This window comes from Patagioenas fasciata, chromosome 16 (assembly GCF_037038585.1).
Source record: "Patagioenas fasciata isolate bPatFas1 chromosome 16, bPatFas1.hap1, whole genome shotgun sequence".
In the NCBI taxonomy this organism is placed as follows: domain Eukaryota; kingdom Metazoa; phylum Chordata; class Aves; order Columbiformes; family Columbidae; genus Patagioenas; species Patagioenas fasciata.
In genome coordinates, this window is record NC_092535.1 from 10,566,699 (window position 1) to 10,583,705 (window position 17,007).

Here is a 17,007-nt window from a genome sequence, read left to right on the forward strand (position 1 = left end):
CCCAGGGAGGCTGTGGAGTCTCCTTCTCTGCAGACATTCAAACCCGCCTGGACACCTTCCTGTGGAACCTCAGCTGGGTGTTCCTGCTCCATGGGGGGATTGCACTGGATGAGCTTTCCAGGTCCCTTCAACCCCTGACATTCTGGGATTCCGTGAGGAGGTGACACCGGCGACAAACCCGCTGCCTCGGCGGGCCGGGCCGTTAACACCTTGTGAACACATTTAACTTTCCATTTAGCTATAGCTTTATTCAGCATGACTGTAGATAAGGGTAGGAGCAGAGCTTAAAGAACATTTTAAAAATGAGTACCAAGGCCTCATATTTGTTCTGAAACTGTTTGTTTTATTTTCAGGGAAACTGTATTTGTTGCAATTGTTGTACTATTGTATTAAATACTGTTTAATTTAATTGCACTTGTGCCGCCGCCGCCGCTCCGGAAACGACAACTCCCGCGAGGCGCCGCGGCGGGACGCGCGTGCGCGGGGCGGCTGCGCAGGCGCGGGGCGCGCGGGGGAGGGGAGCGCTGATGCAAGAGCCGAGCGCGGCGGTCGCGGGCAACGGCTGATCCGGTCCCTGCGCGCCCGCCGCTCCGCCCGCCTCCCGCACCGCTCCGCTCCGCGCCCGGCCGCAGCCATGTCGGGCGACGAGGTGAGACCCGGCGGCCGCTGCCCTCGCGGGGGAAGCCGGGCCCGAGGCCTGCGCCGCGGCCACCGCCATGTGGGAGAGCGGGCCTAAGGCCTACGGCGAGCGCGGCCTCCACCCTGGGGCAGAACCGGCGACCCGGTGCTCGGGCGGCCGGAGGCGAATGGGCCCCGAGGCCCCGCTCGGCGGCACCGGCAGCTGCCCCGCTCGCCGCCGTCCCCCAGCGGAGCCCGCGGCCGCCTCTCGGTGCGCGGGGCGGAGGCCGAGTGGGCGCTGGCGCCTTCCCCGGAGCTCCCGGCGTCTGCGCCGCGCGGTCCCGCCGGCCCGCGGCCGTGGGGAGGCAGAGAACTCGGTGGAGCTCCCGTGTTCCGCCAGCTCTGGCGGAGGGAGGCCCGGGGAGGGCGGCGGGTTTCCCCGCCACCCCTTCTCCATAGTGTTCCGTGCTCTGCTAACGAGAAGTAGCTTTCAGTCAGCGTATTTAGCACTGTCTGGAGCTTTAATAACTCGCTTTTAACCCGGAGAGCTAAATAGCAACATCTTAACAAATGATACCTCCCTGTTTTCCGGATCCCGTGGTGTTTGCCCTGGCACACCTCAGGGAAGTAGACACCTCTGTGTCTGAGAAACCTTTCACGTGTTGTTCCTGCCGTGTGCTGGCGCCTTTACTAACCGCGTTTGAGTTGCTCTTGTGGGGAAAAGGAAAGCTTTGCATCTCTGAAGCACCCTGATGGGTGACTGTAGCCTGTGGGGAACTGCACTGGCTGGATCCATGAGATGGCTGCTGCTGGTGTTCTCTCTGGTGTCTATAATACCTGTGTGACACGTTTCCTTTGAGCAAGTGGTCGCTCTAGCCATGGAGACAGGCAACCCCTCATTTGTCCTGCGTAATAAATGAGAACTAGTGTAATTACTTATTATTTTAATGGTAGTTGAGACTGACTTATTCAGCTACTTTAACATCTGGAATGAATGCACTGCATTTTTATGCCTAATTATGTCCCTGGAACTGCAGTTCTAATGTCTAGGCTGTACTCTGGTTCCAGAAATTAGGGCCCAGGAATCCTTGTGTTAGATACTTTCTGTCTCAGGTAATCACAGAACCTCAGAGTAGTTCACCCGGAGTTTCCCAGTTTGTATTTAAGTGTCAGTAAAATTATTTTTCTTGCATAATGCATTTGTTCTGCTATTGAGGTGATATCAGGAATATCTAGTATAGTAAAGTTACATTTCTGGAGTGTTTTACGTAGCAGACTGACAGAATAAAGTATCATTGTCGAATGGTCACTGTTAGATCTCCTGGCTAGCGCATGTGTGAGTGAGTGAGCGTGCGTGCCTTCCAGAACTTCTTTGTATCTGGTTGTTAGGAGCCAAGCAGTTTGTTACTGACGTTAACTTGGTGAAACTTTTTAAAGCCAACAACCCTACAACAGCGAGGAGGATGAAGACACATTTGCACCTTAAACTGGTATAGATGTTACAAAACTGGTTTCTTGCATTGGACTGTAGCTTAAGATGTTCAGAGCTGTATACAAAATGAAACTCCCTGGTGGAAACATCTCCTGCCCGAGTGCTGCCATAGGTGCAGCTACAGAGGCAACACAGGGCCTGTTTGCAGCAGGAAACAGTCTATTAACATCTGTTTGCTCTATTAAAAATCCTACTGGATATCTAAAAGTTATTCTCGCCCTGCAGTTCTCTGAAGCTTCAGGAAATAATATTGGGGAATGCTTTGTTTTGAGCAGCCAGGGGGTTTAGGGGCAGGTTGGTCTTCACCATTTCGCACTCCATCGTAGACACTGACTGGGTGTAGCGTAAGGATAGCTGAACTATGCTTAGCAGCGCAGGGTTGCTGTGTGCTTTGTAGACCTGCCTGTGTTTATTCAGACTAATGAAATGGGTTTTATTTGTGAGCGCTGTTAGAATCCCCAGCATTTGCCATTGTCATGGCGGTTTAAGAGTTGTGTTGGCTTCTGTCTTGACAGCTGGACTTGAAGTATAAAGCTTTGACGATTTTTTTTCCCTCTGTTCTTTCACTTGCAAGTTTTCTGTAAGTTGGGGTTTTGACTGTTTAGGCTTTTGAAGTAAGAAGTAAATGAATGTAGCTGGATGTGAGAAAGAACTGTGTGGTCCACGGAAGACAAAACTCCGTATGGGACTTTGGCTCTGAGGGCAGAATAAGGGTAAATTTGTTAAAGCATGTGTGACTTAAGACTCCTCCTTAGTTTTCATTGGAGCCCTTGATGAACAAAATATCCCAGGCACAGGCCTCCTTCTCCCGTTGTGGAACTATTCTGTTATTTTTTGAGAGCAGCTCACATGTTATGACGGGGTCTTGTGTTTGCAGAAGCTTGGCCTGACCTGGCTGGATGGAGTGGACCTGCGGAGCGGTGTTCTGTCCAAGGCCAGCTACACAGTTTCAATGCTGAAAAAAACCATGTCCTGGATCCAGAAGTTGTCTTTGTGTGTTAACTTCAGTTGAGACTGGTGCTACTGGAGACACAATGTCTCTTATAGACACAGGATGTGCTTTATGGTGGTTTGGGATGAAAGGTGGCTGTTTCTTCACAAAGAGAAGAGTGATTTAGGGTGGGTGGGCTAGTTCCTTCTTAGAAATCGTTACACCTGATCTAAGCATAATCTTAGAAATACATCATTTATTTGTAGAATTATAGAATGTTGTGAGTTGGAAGGGACTCACCAGGATCATGGAGTCCAACTCCTGTCCCTGCACAGGTCACCCCATGTGTCTGAGGACGTTGTCCAGTCTCTTCTTGAACACTGTCAGGTTGGGGCCGTGACCCCTCCCTGGGAGCCTGTTCAGTGTCCAGCACCTCTGGGTGAAGAACCTTTTCCTCATGTCCAACTGACCCTCCACTGGCTCATCTTCTGCCCTTCCCATCTTATGTTTGCTTAATCATGTGAGAGGATATAAAACTTTTCAGAGTCTTGCAAAGCTTCTTCACTGAAATGAGTCATGATCTTGAAAACAGCGTTCGTGTGCTTGTTCCCGGAGCTGCGGGTGCCTCTCCCTCTGTTCAGCAGGCTGGGGTTGCAGGAGGGAGCCAGCACACAGCACAACCGGTTGTGCATATTCTTTGCTTACTGTGCATTGTAAGAGCATGATTCACACATGTGACTAACGAAGCATTAGAGGGAAACCCTCTCTTGAAAATTGTTGTAGTGCAGCGTGTACAACTAAAGACACACGAGCCCTTTGAAAGCCTTAAGCTTCAGTGTCCCCATTTCTGTGGACCCTTCTGTGATGTGCCGCTTCAGACACTTGCACGTGCAGCTTGCTGCCAGTCAGTAGAGCCTTTATGAAACATATAAGTTCCAGAAAATCAGAATATCACTAAAATATGTGTAGGAGAATGAAAAGTGAGAGGAAAAGATTGCCGGAGAAAGTCTCAAGTGTCAAAAACTGTTTGATATGTTAAATAGATACTATGGTGTGAAAATATGGCCAGATGTCTGTAACAAAAGTGACCATAAGCTGTGACATCAAACTTGCATCTTCAGTGACAAAAGTAGGAAGCATTCCTGTGTTGGAAAACTGAAGAGCTCGTGTGTTAAATATCTCAGGTCTGCAGCTGCTGAATAGGTTAAAAGTGAGTCTTGGGGTTAGCGCCTTCTTCACAGCCAGACTAGGTAAATCAAGCTGCTTTGCTGGCTAAAGAACTCATTAATGGTTTTTAATCACTTGGTCTCTGAGGTTCAGTTTCCCACCCGTGTGGGAAAAGGATGAGACCTTTGCTACTTTGTAGTGTTGAGAGCTGATACAGTTCTTGCTGTGTCACCAACCCCTTCTGGGCTTGTCCCTAGTCCAGAGCATTCTTGTCAAGAGAGTTGTTGGTAGGTCTTGCCTTTTAATAAATCTGGAAATTAACATGTTTCACAAATAGAAGTTCAAAGTGTGGCTGGTAAGCAGTCAGGCTCTGTGGTATAAGTGAACTTCATTTTTTTTTTTTTTCTGATGCTGAGTGATTCAGTGATGGCTTTGCATAGTCTTACTTCAAAATTTGAGTGCAGAGTGATAATAAAGCTGAGAAGTAACTGGTAGTTAGTCTGTGAAAGATCTCCAGCTTTAATATGTTTTCAGCCGAGCTAATACAGAGATGGCAAGAAACTTGGACTATCGTAGGAAAAGTCACAGAAGCTCTGAACTGTCAAGTGGTGTTGTAATGCCTGTTTTGTAATTGGTTGCAGATCTTGTCCCAAGGCATAACTGATGCAGTGTTTTTAGCAATCACTGTTTTGGGTCAGTTAACTTATGTTGTTACAGCTCTAGAAAAATCCTGCCTTGAGATTGAAGCCAAGGGACAGTTTGTGTAACTTGAAGAAATCTCAAGAGAAGCTTAAAGGTGTTACAGATATTAAATGGAAGGTGATCATTGTGTTGCTAAGGAACTTTTGACTTTTACAGATGATTTTTGATCCTACTATGAGCAAGAAGAAGAAGAAAAAGAAGAAGCCCTTTATGCTGGATGAGGAAGGAGGGGACACGCAAGCAGAAGAGACTCAGCAGTCAGAAACAAAAGAAGTTGAACCAGAGCCAACAGAAGACAAAGATGTTGAAGCAGACGAAGAAGACAGCAGGAAGAAAGGTAAAGTGAATCTGTGTAGATAAGCTTGCAAAGGTAGCCCTGTATTTTGAGACTACAAGCCCTGTTTCAAGAATTTGGCATCAGAGTGTCTAATGCTGAGGCCCAGGTTTGTTTAGAGGCTTGTGAGTAACACTCTGCCTGTTTGGAGGGTGGATTTCCCTCCTGTTTGAAATCACATTCACAGCCAGCCAGCAAACTACCACTGGCTCATTTAAATTCTGCTTTCTTGACTCACACTCTTTTGTGTGAGACAATGAAAAGAGAACCGTAAAATAGTTGACATGAAGTTTTATGTCTTCCACATGCAGTTATTACAATACACAACTATGACTGGTTTTCATTTGAACAATTAAGCAACAGTATGATAACAGAAATATGGTTCCAGGGGGGTTTGGTTTTTGGACAGCTGTAAATGTGATAACTAGAATGTTCTTCAGAGTCTTTCGGGAAACAAACTTGCGATTGTGAATATAACCTTGCTTTTTAAATTGAGGCCAATGTAATTTCACGATAACCTGGTTCAGGGAATGCCATTAACTGAAATCCAGTTTGTTGATAAAATTGGCTCCTACAGTAAAGCAAAGAAACTGTATCTTCCTCCTGCAGATTCTTCTTTTTTTCCAAGCATTTCTCTTATAACAACAACAGTGAATAGTTTCTCTTGTACAGCAGACAGAGGTTAAACACTTAATTTTTAAGTAAACGCAGTTAGAAGATGCATAAACTGTAAAACAGTACTAAGGTGTTTGGGGATAGAAGGGAATGACCTCTTTAAAACCTGAAGGATATCTGCAGGTGCTACAGATCATTGCTTATGTCTTACTGTATAGTTTTGAAGATTTGGGTGTAAATTGGAAACATTAATGTCTGAACTGTTTCTACAGTTATTATACTTCTTCTGGCAATCCTTTGGTTTTTAGATGCAACAGATGACCTGGATGACTTAAACTTCTTCAATCAAAAGAAAAAGAAGAAAAAAACAAAAAAGATATTTGATATAGATGAAGCAGAAGAAGGCGTAAAGGTTTGTTCACATAATGAGGTCATTTGTCTATGGCTGAAAACTTTCTTGGTTTCATTTTCTGGGGATTGGCAGTGCAGGAGTTGTTTCCAGTCTGTCATCGTCTTGTAGTGCGATTAATAATGAAACTTATATTTCACCCCGTCTTTCATGTATAGTAGGTTCTGCTGAACATGTTGCTCCTGGAGCACTTTTTGCCCAGAAGTGAAAATAATCTAACTGATCTGCACAATGAATAAGTAGTTCTGCAATCTGTAGTAAGGGTTGGCTGGCATCAAGGTTAATTGTCTTTTGGGGTGAGAGAAGTAAATGGATGACAGAAGCCACACAGAATAGTCCTTTAAAGGCCCGACCTTCAAATAAAGGCTATATATCTGCTCAGGCATCATTTATTCTGGTGGGTTAGAAATTGTCTACTGTTCCATGTTTCAGAAGGTGTACAAGATATTTTTGCCCTTCTCAAATTGTTTTGTTGTATCAAGTGTCAGCGTAACTGGCCAGCCCAGAGAGCAAGAGGGCAGAGAAATGTTATGTTATGTGTAAACCTCTTCTTTAGATTCTGCCTTATGGGGAAGAAAATGTCCCTCTGGTCTGCCCCAGGCAGGTGAAATGTTTGCTCTATGTTCTCTACATGTGCAGAATTGTGATAACAAATGGGACTGGCTGCAGGTAGCACAGCTTTACCTTGCCTTATTGTCTGCCATGTGGGGTATTTTGTTCCCTTAGCCCCTCAAATGGCTCATGCCTTTAGGGTAAGTATAATGTGACGTTGCTCTTGAAGTTAGACCAGAAGATTTTTGCCTGCGTTGATCACTTAGTAGGAAATCAAGTATTCCAAAGGGAATAGTATAAACTAAGGTTTAGTACAAGGCTGCACTGTTGGACTCGCATACTTTATTGTATCTGAGCTTGGCATAAAAATATCTAGCCCTGCGTCATGGTGGTAGTGCAGCACGCCCTTCAACATCTTAATGCTTTAGTTCCATTCTTCACTGCTACCTCTTAGGATTGTGGTGGATATTACTAGTATTCATCTAGTATAGCATGCTACTAGTATTATTTCAAATGCGGTGCAATGGAGATTTGTGTTCTAATACTGTAAACTACGGTCTTATTATTTCTTTGCAGGACTTGAAAATCGAAGGAGATGTGCCAGAGGCAGTAGAACCTGAAGATGACCTTGATATCATGCTGGGCAATAAAAAGAAGAAAAAAAAGAATGTGAAGTTTCCAGATGAAGATGAGATAATGGAGAAGGATGAAGGTAAAAGTATAACCCAGCTCAATTAGATGTTGAAAGTGAAGTGTAGTCCATGTTTGTCGTGGTTGAGACGGACAAACGACATAGACCAAGTTCTTCAAGGATGAAAGTAGTAGATGCCATTTATTGCCACAAATGCATTTTTATGCAGTTTTACCGATTCATGTGTCCCTTCACTATTGGTTACGAGTTACAGCAATAACATCTCATTGGCTAGTTTTGCTATCATCAGTGTTACTCTTTTACTCCCTTCTCTCTCACGGGTACATCTTCAACATCTCCAGATACTCCTTTACTCCCATCTTTCTCATGGGTAGGCCTTAATATCTTCAAGGCTAATTTCTGTTCCCATGCCCTCCATGAAGGAATCCATGGATGCACTGTAGTCCCCCACACATGTTGTAGGCAACTAAGTTCTGTTCAAGTGCCTTTTTGTTTCAAAATTGATTTTCTTACTTTTACCGCTATACTGTTTATCACAAAAATGTTCTGTAAAAGTACTGTGTAAACTTGCCATAAGTGCTGGCGTCCCTTGTAGGCAGACAGAGAAGACTTGTGTTCACATCTTAGTGGAATAGTCTTTGATGTACCTTTTAGAAATGGAGGTTAAAGAATGTTTCTTCTTAATGAATCCCAAACTTTCTTCACAGCTTTTGAGGATGAAGATAGCAAAAAAGATGATGGAATTTCTTTTAGCCTTCAGTCAGGACCTGCGTGGGCAGGCTCAGAAAGGGACTACACATATGATGAGGTAAGACACTTAAATGGCAGGGCCTTAAGTTCGTATGTCCTGTTTCTAACTGAAAGTAACAGCACATCTTTTATCACAGTTAACTTTCATATAAGGCAATATTAGTGATAGTTAAAACACCTCTGCAAACAGACTGAGTTATTGTGGGTCATAAAATAAACCATTAGTGAAATGGCCTTTTTATTTTGCATCTATCAGAACATTTTTTTAAGTGTGTGCTCAAAAACACATGGGGCAATGCTAATGGTCAGATATGGTCTAATATTCATTGTGAATGGTGTTTCAAGGTTTTCGAAGGGATGTGCTTCATTTGAGAAATGTAATGTGTTCATGTGAGTCTCTTTTTCTTGCAGTTGCTCAATAGAGTATTTAACATCATGCGGGAAAAAAACCCAGATATGGTAGCTGGAGAAAAACGAAAATTTGTCATGAAGCCTCCGCAGGTTGTAAGAGTAGGGACCAAGAAAACATCTTTTGTCAACTTTACAGACATCTGCAAATTGTAAGTGTGTTCTTGAGATTTCCCAGAAATAGCGAGTGGATGCACTTGACGGTGCTGTTGGCTTTTGTGTTGAATGTGTGTTTTCTGACACAAGACTCTGGCAAACCAGGAGCAAACCGAAAGCTGTTTCAATCAGACTGCGGGGTTCCTCTCTGCAAGAAGATATTTATGAAGATGGTTTGAGATAATTTCTTATTTTATACTTAAATTATGAGAATTGTAGGCTTGCTACATGGGCCCCTAAAACTAAATGTATTGATTTTGTAAGTTTACCAGCTTCTGTAGTTGGGTCACCAGTGATATTTATTTGCAGGTCTTGGGAGGAGGGGTGGGAAAAATGATATCTAATTTGACCTGACTACAAATATCGTTCTCTTGGTAAATGGTACAGAGTTCAGTAATTTTATCCATTATTTTCTGCAGTACTTTCTATGTCTTAATTATTCCTCACGAAAGCAGTTCTGTTCTTTGTGGGCACTTCTGGGAGTGCATATCTGATTTGTTTTACAAATGTGCCAGAAAACAGTACTGGTGAAATCACACTGAGGATCTGGGGAGTCCCCTAAAGTGAATTTTGAATGGTAGCTAGTAACGCTTTTTTTGGGGAACAGTGAGGGGATGGGAGAATAAGAACAGAAAATCTCCAATAGAAAACTGCTTTTCAATAGTTACTGTAATTGTGAGTTTAATTTTTAGGGGTGGTGGGTTTTTTGTGTGGACTGTTCAGTTTTCTTGCGTCCTCATTGTCTGCCTTTGCACTTTGGTGCAGACCCTCTGGCACTGCTGCCTTTTAAACTTACTAATTTAAGATCATTTTAACCTGCCAGGCCTGGTATAAATATCAAATTTCTCTGCAGGAGGAAGGTTAAACATATCCTTACTCTATTTTTAGATTACATCGTCAGCCAAAACATCTTCTGGCATTTTTGTTGGCAGAATTGGGTACAAGGTAAGGCTGCTGGGCTGTGTATGAGCTTAACCATGTTGCCATTGCCTCCTGCATGCATGACATCTGTTCAGCATATTACACCTCGCTAGGGCGTCGTCTTGGTCGCTTCTCTGAGATAAGCAGGTGTTAATTCTCAATTCTGTGAAGTTCTTTTAACTGTGTAGCTTAAATATGAGGCTCTTCTCTGCTGGAGTTTGCTTTTACTGCCATGGGGGTTGTGTTTGGGTAAAACTTCCTGTAGGTTTTCAAGTGCCTTCAGAACTGTGCATTTTTTTCCACAAAGTAATCCTGGTTTACTCTTATCTTGAAGAATGCACCATTATCCTGCTTCATGTTCCTGACTTGTTTTAACGCTTGACGTCTTCTGCAAATCAAGTAATTACTTTTTCTGTTAACTTAGTGGCTCAATAGATGGTAACAACCAACTTGTAATCAAAGGAAGATTCCAGCAAAAACAGATAGAAAATGTCTTGAGAAGATATATCAGTAAGTAAAACTCCCTTTTCCACTACAGATTTCTCTCAGCCCCCTTTTGATGAGCAGTGACCCATGTATGGCCCACGTGTGTGTGTGCTGTGGAGATTCTGTGCCAAGAAGCCATAACTTTACTGCAGCTTTATAATGGAATAATGCAAATACAGGTGGTTGTAATAAGCACGTAGGCCGTACTCTGTGCTGGCACTAAAACATACCAAGGAAAACAGAGTGTTTGAGAATTGCTTGTTTTCTTCTGACTTTGATTTCTTGGCTTTGATGAGGACTATGGAAAATAACAGTAATTGTTAATTTTAAAGTGTGTTGTACACATAAATTAACAAATACAGTGTGTGTGCTGCTGGCCGAAGGCCTCGCAGATTTTATGTAACAAAACCTACTGGTTTAGTGCTGTGTCTGTACAAGAGTTGCTGACATCTGGTAATGCTCTTTCAGCAGAGGAAGTTCTAGAATGCCAGTAGGAAGTCTTAATTGGTTGTTACTATTTTTAAAACACCAGTATCAGTGCACAATGTACCATATGAAACCCAGGCTTCATGAACCTGAGAACGAGGGGGAATTTTTAGGTTGCCTCAACCCCTGTGGTTTTCACAGTGAACCCACTTCTAAGTTAGTAGCTGCATTTGAACAGCCTTTCAAGACAACTGTGAAACTAAAGGCTGAAGAAGTGGTGACTTGTCCACATTATCCTTTAACTGCAACTTAATTCCTTCTCTGCAGAGGAGTATGTCACCTGTCACACGTGTCGGTCACCGGACACAATCCTACAGAAGGACACCAGATTATACTTCTTGCAGTGTGAGACCTGCCACTCTCGCTGCTCCGTCGCCAGCATCAAAACTGGTTTCCAGGCTGTCACAGGCAAGAGAGCACAGCTCCGTGCCAAAGCTAACTAGTTTGCTAATCAACACTGGATTTTGCAAAGTGTTCTGGGGAGATGTGACTGGACAGGTTTACAATCGGAATGGATTTACCATTGTATTAAACAAGATTGTAAAAACTACAAGAAATTGGGCTTTTGATTGGTCTGTGAAATCCTTGCAAGATGCAGATCCTCAAGCTGTTCACATACCTTTGCTCATTGAATATGTTTTACCAACTGTAAGGAACGTGATGGGAAAGGAGGTGCTTTTTAATCCATTCAGACTTCTGTAAAACACAAGATAAATTAAAGATACTATAACAGTGAGTGTCTTTGATTTGGATTTTTCCTTCAGTTTCCTCTTTAAACAGCTCTTGGGAATGGTTGGCATGTTGTTCTGCACATCAAGTCACTGAACTGTGTCCAAGACCCAGAATGAAGTTTTACATAAAGGTTATTTTGCTTTTACGTAACAAGCTTATTTTTACTTAGGCTGTCATTAAACAGAGAAACCAGCCACAAAAAGTCAGGGGGACAATAGACCAACGTGAGAACTGCTCATGCTTTTCTGGCCACATTAATAGGGGAATGGATTTTGCACAGAAAGTGATGTCAGGACAGGTTGATACTGCTTAATTATGCTGAGTATAACTTTGGGATAGTTCAGACACCACATTGATGCTGACTCTTAACATAGAATTGACAAACTGTACTGTAAGCTTTCATAATGTCGTAGTACTAAATTTTTCAATTTCTAATAGAAAAATGTTATATTTCTTAAGTCCTGCACTCTTCACCACTTTAAAAAGAATCTAGCTAAATGCAGGAAAAAGGATATAGGTAACATCATCATATGATGGCTGCAATACACTGTCTTGTATGAATCTTGAATTTACAGAAGATACTGCCAAGTAGTTTGCGTTGGTCAGAACGAGCACTTTGCCAGCAGACACTATCAGCAGTTTCTAGTGCTGTCCTAACTTGTTTTTCTAGAGCTGCCACGTACAAAGATGCACTCAGGGGGTCAAGTCCTTGAGCACCGTCACGGGGACAGTTTTCGTTTAGTCACCAAAATGGTGCAGGGTCAGAAGGTGCAGCAGCTCAGGACCCCGCACACCCACCCTCCTCCCCAGAGAAACGCTGACCGTTTGAATGCGATTCATCAGGTGTCAGAAACTGAAGGGTTTCTACCAAGTTTTAGTCTTTGTATGGTAATACAGAACACAGTCTTGCTGGGAAGTCATTTGCTATTGGGAAACTTGACAGCGCTCTAAGGCAAACCCCAGGGTTTTATCATTGGTTTCTTAAAAGCATTTTGCATTTCAAATGAACTATAACAAATGTTGGATGTATCTTGAAGTGAATAAAGCCAGGATCAGTGCCTCTTGTAACATTATTGTTGTATTCTTGTTTTTTCTCTAGCAAATAGGCATTATCCTATTGAAAGTAAAACTTCCTGGAGAAGTGCCAGTTGCCTTTTTGTTTCAGTGACTCGCTGTTGGGACACACTGAAATAGCTGGAGAACAATGATACTTTCTGGTTGTAAATGCTTTTTCCTGGGTCAAATACCTTCAGCGTACTAAAGTAAAAAACAAACCGCACACAAAAAGCCTGAACACACAAGAAAACAACAAACCCCACAGTACGGCCTTGAGCTCCTGCTGTGTTTAACTGCGTTAAATACGGGTTTGATTTCAGTAAATTTAGATCAAAAAGATGCAAGTTAAAAAACCAAATAATTCTTCAAACCTGTCATCTGTGAGCTCTCCTGGCTCACAGGAGAGCTTTACGGGTGTATTTTATAGATATATTTGAGTCTGTGCATGAAATCCTGAAGGCATTGGCTTTGGTGACTAATATCTTGCGCTGTAGGCTCTAATTCACCTGTGGAGTGGCCTCACTGATGCATGAGAAGTCTGTCTAGGAGCAGCTATTAGTTGATTTTATTTCAAAAGAGGAGTACAGTCTGCCACAAGTGTTACATGACCATAAATGCCTCTTGCTCCTTGTCAGACTGATGTAATTTAAAGTGCAGTCGTGTGTCCAGAGGTGAAAAAGCAGAGTTTTGTACTTAAGCAGAATGGAAAGAAGCAGCTTAAGGATGGAGTTCTCACCAGAAGGAGTTTGTAGCTTGCTTTGCCTTGGGTCTGCGTGCAGGTGTGTGTGTGTAGGCACAAAGAGCTGTGTTTCCCGTGCTTTGTGAGCTGAAAACCGGCTGGATGTTGCTGCTGGAGATGCGGGAGCTGGATTTTTTCAGGCAGCGCCCGGCTGCTGAGCAGGATGGGATCGCTGTTTGAGGGGCTGGGAGGAACCTGGCGCTGACAGCCCTCATACAGCGGGGCTGCTCCCCTCGGCTCCTGGGATCTCCCACATCTCATCAGCTCATCACAGTGGTTGCAGGTCTGTTCCTTTCCAGATGCAGCACATCTGTCGGCCCAGAGGACGTAAAGGAATATCTTTCGAGATTTGTCACTGGAGGTCCCAGGAGAATGGTCCAGAAGTCACGTTGCTGCCAGTCTGCCTGAAATTCACTGGTGTCCTTGTAAGAAGAATAATCCCTTTATAACCCGCTTTTGCCAGGGAAATGCTTTTATCTCCGTTGTGTAGTCAGGGGGTTGGTACTCAAAGGGTTCTGTCAGGTCACCAAAGTAACCAGTATGGTGAAAATAATCTAGTTCCCTGGCTTGGGATGGATGCAGTGGGATCCACCACCTTCGGAGCGGCGTGGTGCTGTTCTGCTGAAATAACTGCTTGTGAAAAGAAGCGAGATTAAACTCTTCTCGTGGAAGCTTCTGGCCAGAGTTAGGACTTCATCAAAGCAGTAGTATTTTTATAACCAGAAATGGCGTAAAGAAGGAGAAACATCTATAGAAAGTTTCCATTGAGAGTGGGGGGGTTCTGTTTGGTCCTGTGTGTGGGTCATGGTGCATCGTGTCCTGCAGCTGTGTACCCCACACCCCGACACCCCAGGGTTGTGTCATCCAGGGTTGGCTTGGCAGGGACACTTGGTCGCCTGAGGTTGTAGGCGAGGAGAAGAAAAAGCGGAATTTCAAAGCTGCTGCTGCTGCTGAAAACAACACAAAGTTTGTCACAAATCGTATGAGATGTTCTGTAATCAGATGTGCATACGATGGTATCTGATGGAGGAGATCTAGAATCGAAACAGCAGGAAAACTCTGAAAGTCAAGAGAATGTGAAGTTGAGTGTGATGCTGACAGCTAAGGTTCACTAGAAATTATCTATCAATCTTTTGAATAACACTTCTCCAGATATTTGTTCTACCCCTCTGCTCAGTTTTTTCCTACAGGTTGATTCCAGATTACCAGGGTAATAGAACAGTATCCAAGCGCGTGGGAAGCCAAGCTTTGAGAAAGAATTGAAGGCAGATGTTCAGCAGTAAACAGAAGCTGCACAAGAATTACCAGTTCAGCAACAAACTGCAAAGTCACTCCAGCTTCCAAAATAATTGCTTGCTTTTCTATTTTCAAATTGGTTTTGCCATAGTAAAGGTTAGTCCCATGTTTCCTGAGTAGCAGAATATGATTTTCTGCAGCTTTCTGTTTGACAGGTCCTTGCCCTTGCCACATAGGATCATAGAACCATTTGGGTTGAAGGGACCTTCCCAGCTCCCCAGTGCCACCCCTGCCATGACAGGGACATCTTCACCAGCTCAGGTTGCTCAGAGCCCGTCCAGCCTGGCCTGGGATGTCTCCAGGGATGGTTCATCCGCCACCTCTCTGGCCAACCTGGGCCAGGCTCTCACCACCCTCAGGGCCAACAGTTTCTTCCTCATGTCCAGCCTGAATCTCCCTCCTTTAGTTTAAAACCACCACCCCTCATCCTATCGCAACAGGCCCTGCTAAAAAGTCTGTCCCCGTCTTTCCTATCAGCCCCTTTTAAGTCCATAAAGGCTGCAATATAAGGTCTGCAATAAGCTTCTCTTCTCCAGGCTGACAGGTCATGATCATGGACCTCATGCAGTTCTTCAGCCCCACGGCCACCCTTGGGCACACTGCAGCATCAGTCCCAGCAGCGGCTTCCAGGGTGGGGGGACTTTGGTATCAGCCATCAGGGCACCCCCTGCCCCCTTCAGCTCATGGAAGGGCCAGAGGCAGCAGCCACATCTCCGCTCCCTGTCGTGCCTTCATGCCAACCACTGCAGCAGCAGCTCTTCCCTCCCAGCCTGGTCCTGGTTCTGAGCCTGGCAGGACACGGTGGGGTGCAGCCTGTTGGAACCTGGGTGGTGAGTCCGTGTTCACTCATCCTGCTCCCCAGCTGTCCTGTCCACTGGTGTGTTCTTCCCAGCCACTGGAAGATTTGGCGAGGAGGTTGGTTAAATGTAAATACGCTCAAGTGACTTGCAGGCCTCTGTAGGAAAAGCACATACATCACACTAATAGTTTTACTGACCTTGTGTGCTTGATGAGCAGAACCTCTGTCTTAGAGAAACTCCAGAGACCTTATCACTATGGCTGAGATTCCTGCTTTGTTGTGAGAAAGAGCGAGAGGCTGCGCCTGCCTGAAGCCTTGAAATACAGGCGAGCTCAGCAGGCCCAGCGATCTCCTACCAGGGCTGAACTGACCAGCGCCTGCGGCCCCGCTGGTGTCACCTCTGCCTGGGAGCTCAGGTGCGACTTTGGAGATCCCCCGGTAGAGAGGGAACTACAATAAAACTTACTCTTTGTAATGCATTCGTGGCCTCCGGCTCTTCTTGTGACGCGCCTGCATATGTGCACACACCGCTAAGCTCACTCTTCCCTAGCAAAGAGAAGGACTCAAATGATGGGAAAAGGGGGAGCTGAGTGTCCCTGGGGGAGAATGGCCAGAAACACCCAGCTCAGAGACAGCGCTCAGGCAGCACAAGCCCATCCTGGTTAAGCCTCTCCTGAGCTTTTCCAGCCGCGCAAAGGAGCCTCCAGCTGTGGTCTGCAGATGTTTGGATTCCCACAATGGCCATGGGGATTGGCCAGTGTTGGGTTGGACTTGCATGGCTCTACCTCGCGTTCTCCTTTCCGCATGTGTAGGGTATTGTGGCAGGATCCTAACTCACACCTTGCTGTAGTCCCAGGTGTCTGTCAGCCTTGAGGAAGCTTCTCAACTGGCTCTAATTTGGGCTAAGAGCTGAAAGGATTTTGGATCAACAGTAAAATCCTATGGCAGAGCAGAGTGCACAACTCCATGTGTCCTTTCCCTCAGAACGCCTTCATTACATAGAGCTGATGGAGAAGAGAGGTCGCTCTGATCCTGATCAGTTGCTTAAATGCTCTTGTGGCAGGTGGAAGAGGGCTTTTGAAGGAAGATATTACTTGGAAACCGTGGAATTCTAAAGAGAAACAAGTTTGAGGGCTCTTGCTGATCTTTCCTGGCTTGAAGGAACTTCACCTTGCTCCAGTCCCTCGGCTAAGAAATCCAGTTCTTTCAGCTCTTTCTATGCTCAGTAATGAAGACAGGGAGGTGCCTCCCAAGGTGATTCAGCCCAGTCTTTTAGTTTTTAGAAAGAGCCTAGGGAGACACTGATTCTACTGCAGGTGTTTCATCACAGCTTAATATAGATAAGACATACATACATATTCACATTGGTATCAGATACATATAGACACTATAATTTCTTATATATTCTATATATGAGAATAGGCTGAACTTGTGTTGTTAGTCTCTGTCGCAAGCCTAAGGGAACAACCATGCTTCTTTACACAGACTTAGAAATTGAAGCTGGCTCTGGAAAGATGTTGCTGCCCAACAGACACGAGGAACTGGCTTTTCCTTGCAGGAAGAAAAGCGCATTCTCGTTTCCCTTCTGCTCGTGCCTCGAGCACCAAGCTCGTTCCTCTCTGGTTCAGCTCGCTGTTATCCTTTCTCCTTTTTGCATACTTCAAACAGCTGTGTATTTCCGAAATAAAGCAGCCGTAGCTTTAAGT

General features: G+C 44.7%; 1 protein-coding gene across 1 annotated transcript; it reads left to right on the top strand.

Moving 5' to 3' along the window:
• Positions 1-493: 493 nt before the first annotated feature.
• Positions 494-11,415, top strand: EIF2S2 (eukaryotic translation initiation factor 2 subunit beta). The gene is made up of 9 exons (XM_065849907.2): positions 494-649; positions 5,067-5,247; positions 6,168-6,271; positions 7,397-7,532; positions 8,180-8,280; positions 8,634-8,782; positions 9,675-9,731; positions 10,132-10,217; positions 10,947-11,415. Exons 1-9 carry the CDS (start codon positions 635-637, stop codon positions 11,120-11,122), a joined length of 1,005 nt encoding a protein of 334 aa, XP_065705979.1. The 5' UTR covers positions 494-634; the 3' UTR covers positions 11,123-11,415.
• Positions 11,416-17,007: the final 5,592 nt, after the last annotated feature.

Bases quoted from the DNA above. Each gene is read 5' to 3' on its own strand.
- EIF2S2 (XM_065849907.2), top strand. The intron at 8,281-8,633 runs GTAAGACACTTA...TTTTTCTTGCAG, and splicing joins GGGACTACACATATGATGAG to TTGCTCAATAGAGTATTTAA. The intron at 9,732-10,131 runs GTAAGGCTGCTG...CTGTTAACTTAG, and splicing joins TTGGCAGAATTGGGTACAAG to TGGCTCAATAGATGGTAACA.